This window comes from Argiope bruennichi, chromosome 3 (assembly GCF_947563725.1).
Source record: "Argiope bruennichi chromosome 3, qqArgBrue1.1, whole genome shotgun sequence".
NCBI classification, from domain to species: Eukaryota; Metazoa; Arthropoda; class Arachnida; order Araneae; family Araneidae; genus Argiope; species Argiope bruennichi.
This window is the reverse complement of record NC_079153.1, coordinates 7,958,051-7,961,325: the sequence shown is the minus strand read 5'-3', so window position 1 is coordinate 7,961,325 and position 3,275 is coordinate 7,958,051. Positions and strand designations below refer to the sequence as shown.

Below are 3,275 nucleotides of genomic sequence, written 5' to 3'. Positions count from 1 at the left end.
GGTTCAGTTTGCTTTAAAATCATTTAAGAAGTGAGTTATAAATCAAATTTAAAAGTCGTTTAATCATGTTCTCGAAATTGGAATATAGATGTATCCAAAAAAAAAGATTCTTACAATGTAACTAAAACAAAATGGACAGTTTTTAAATTTCATTCGGTAGTTGAAATTGACAATAAGCTCCATGATACTGAATCATCCTCTTTTAAAAGTTCATAAATGAAATAGTAAAGGAATTTGGTATATTTAGATAAATTTAATATTTAAAATATTAAATATTAAACACTATTAGTTATTAATAATAAAAAAATATTTAGCACTAATAAACTATAATCTGCAGAATCAAATTCCCAATTTACAAGATAATAACTTCTTAAAATGCTATATGAAACAGAAACGAAGATTTAACTATTTTTTTTCAGAATGGATTTAAAATAGGAAAATATAATTATCGGTAGTGACATTACAATAATTATGCCTAGATAGAATAAAAGCATTGCGCATTGTGTCAAGCAAATAACTTTTTATTACAGTTGAAATAAAGAAAGAAAATAATTTAATAATTATTATAGTATATAAATTAATAAAAGTAATTTAATATTTATTATAGTATATAGTTAGTATTTTAAGTGGATTAATTATATTTTACACTTGTTGGAGCCTTTCTGAAAGGTATCAAATATAGTTATTTATCTCCCAAATTGCGTAATTCAGCAATTTTTCCTTTTAATACGTCTATTTCTTTCATTCTGTTACTCATTCCCTTATGTAAATTTTGCATTCTCATTTTTATGTTATTTATATTTTTGGACACATTCTGCATCTGCCGTTCAATGTCATGCTTTTCTTGTTTGTGCGTCTTCTCTACTTCTTGTATTTTCACATGAGGGCCAAAACCCATTGGATCTTGCAGAGCATTCAGAACTTCACGCCCTAATGGGGTATTCAGAACTGTTTGGATATCAGTTTTCAAATCTCTGAGCTCTAAATTTATGTTTTGTATTCTTGTCACATTTCTCTGAATTTGATTTTTAGCTGTTGCCGTTTTATGCAGAAGTTCGAGTTTATTTTCTCCTGCAATGCTAATAACACTATTCAAGGCTTCTACGTGGTATCTTTTAATGAAAATCAAATGATTAAACGCGAGTTTAAGTGGATATTCAGTTTCAAGCTGTTCGCTGGTGATAGATGTTACTAGTGGCATTTCAACGTTGCATTCCAGTTCTTTTTCGTGCATGTACTTGAAAAATACGGATTTGACCAGAATGAACGCCCTCAAATCACTCTGCCAGTTCTTAATTTCATTCCTTTTCTTATCCAATTTTGAAAAATCAAAATCACTCATCCTGAGTTTTTTCTCCATATTCGCTCTTTCTTCTCTCAGTGCGCATAGCTCTTTCCAGATATTCATTGGAACTCGTGGTGGTTTCATCTTATTTGAATTTAAGTAATTAAAACTTTCATATTCTAAACTGCTTTTATTCGCGAAAGGATTTAGTGTCTCTGAAATTGATTTCATTCTCGGTCTTTCTTTATATGCGTCGAGAAACGCCTGCTTGTTTCGAGACATTCTACTCAGTTGCTGAACTTCACCATCGATTTTCGCGACTTCTTTCATCAAATTTTCTCGGATTTTATTCATATTCATAGTTAAAAGATCTATTTTGGCTCGTTGAGAATCGACAACAACGGCTACTCTTTTTAAACCCTCGATGCACTCTTTAAAGAATAAATTTCCTCTTCTAATAAGTTTGTTGTTACTTGTGCAGAAAATAATTAAAAACAGTTGCAATTCTTCCTGGTTGATATTTAAATCCCACTGTAATTTTTCCTCCACTAACATTTTATGACTTTTCTCATAATGATTATATGCATCGGACGAAATTTTGCTTAATTTGTCTATTTCTTTTTTCATGCGTCCTATAGCTTCTCGTTTGAGTTTCGGTTGAGCTTCTTTAACTTTTGGATTTAATATTCTTTGCAGCCATTCATCTTCCAGAAAATCAGCTGCAATTCCTTTCATTACTTTTGACTCTGCTTCTGATTTCAAGTGACAGTTCTCTTCTATTTCTTCTTCCGTGGGTTGGAATTTAGATTCAAGAGTTTCTACTACATCATCAGGCTCCCATAGCTCCCTCTCTTCTTCAATTGCAGTCAACATGTTTCTTATTTGTGAGTTATTGGCCTTTATGGTCTTTACTGTGTCCTTCTTGAGTTGAAGTAAGTTTTCAAACCGTTTATTAAATGCTAGTCTTTTATGAAAAATTATGTATTCTAAGAGGAGAGTGTAATTGACACATTCTTCTTTAGTTTGCATGAACAGGATATCTTCTCTCAAGTTTGTACCAATTTTTTCTTTGTCTTCGTCATACTCTTGTTCGCTGAAATTTAACTCAATGTCAGTTTCAGTGAAATCTTTTTCAGCCACTAGATATTTTAAGCATTTATTAATTTGAAAATATTTCAACGCCCTTTGCATGAGAAGTTTTGAAGTATCAGAAAAATGTGGAACGGGATAATTATGTAAAGATTTTCGTTTTTCAAATGCATCCAAAATATTCCCTTTTTGGAGCATACTGTCCAAACATTTGCGTTTGATATCATTAATAAGTTTCAATCCATTATTTAATTGCGTCGTCAAAGCTTGCTTATTGTCTGCTAAGTCTTTTTCCCTTTCTTTTAGCAAATTGTCTCTTAATTTATCTTCCATAACGAACTCTTCGTTTCCCCATTGATGCTCCTCTGGGATGGAGGAACTTTCATTCAGCAGAGTTTCTACATCTTCTTTAAATGATAACATTCCTTGAAAAATATGTGTTCTTTTTGTTTCCAAGTTTCTGAAAGATTTTTCATTCAATTTATCAATCAGTGATGTTACCCATGGGATCAATTCGTGATCTTTTTTTATTTGCGGTTCTATAACTGAGAGAAACCTAGTTTCTTCCGACATAACCTCTTTATATTGCATTATCCAATCTATTTCATTCTCTTCTTTTGAACATGGGATGTCATAGCTTACGATATCACCATTACTGTTTGCCACTATCAAAGATTCTTCGTTTAAAGCAAATTGTATGCATGGAATTTCATTATTTATTATTAAAGAATTTATATCGATTGAAAGACGAATATCTGGCTGATTAATAAACCACAAAACAATTTTCCCTGCGGTATTTATAATCAATATAATGTTATGGAATGGAGACATGATTAAGCGACTGCAGCTCAAATCAAAAAGATCGAATATTTCTCTTTTCGAATCACATTCTGGAAATATA

The 3,275-nt window shown here is 31.1% G+C and overlaps 1 protein-coding gene across 1 annotated transcript; it reads right to left on the bottom strand.

Moving 5' to 3' along the window:
* Window positions 1-682: 682 nt before the first annotated feature.
* LOC129962519 (cilia- and flagella-associated protein 43-like) lies at window positions 683-2,947 on the bottom strand. Its single transcript, XM_056076270.1, has one exon. It carries the CDS (start codon window positions 2,945-2,947, stop codon window positions 683-685), a length of 2,265 nt encoding a protein of 754 aa, XP_055932245.1.
* Between the last annotated feature and the right edge of the window lie 328 nt (window positions 2,948-3,275).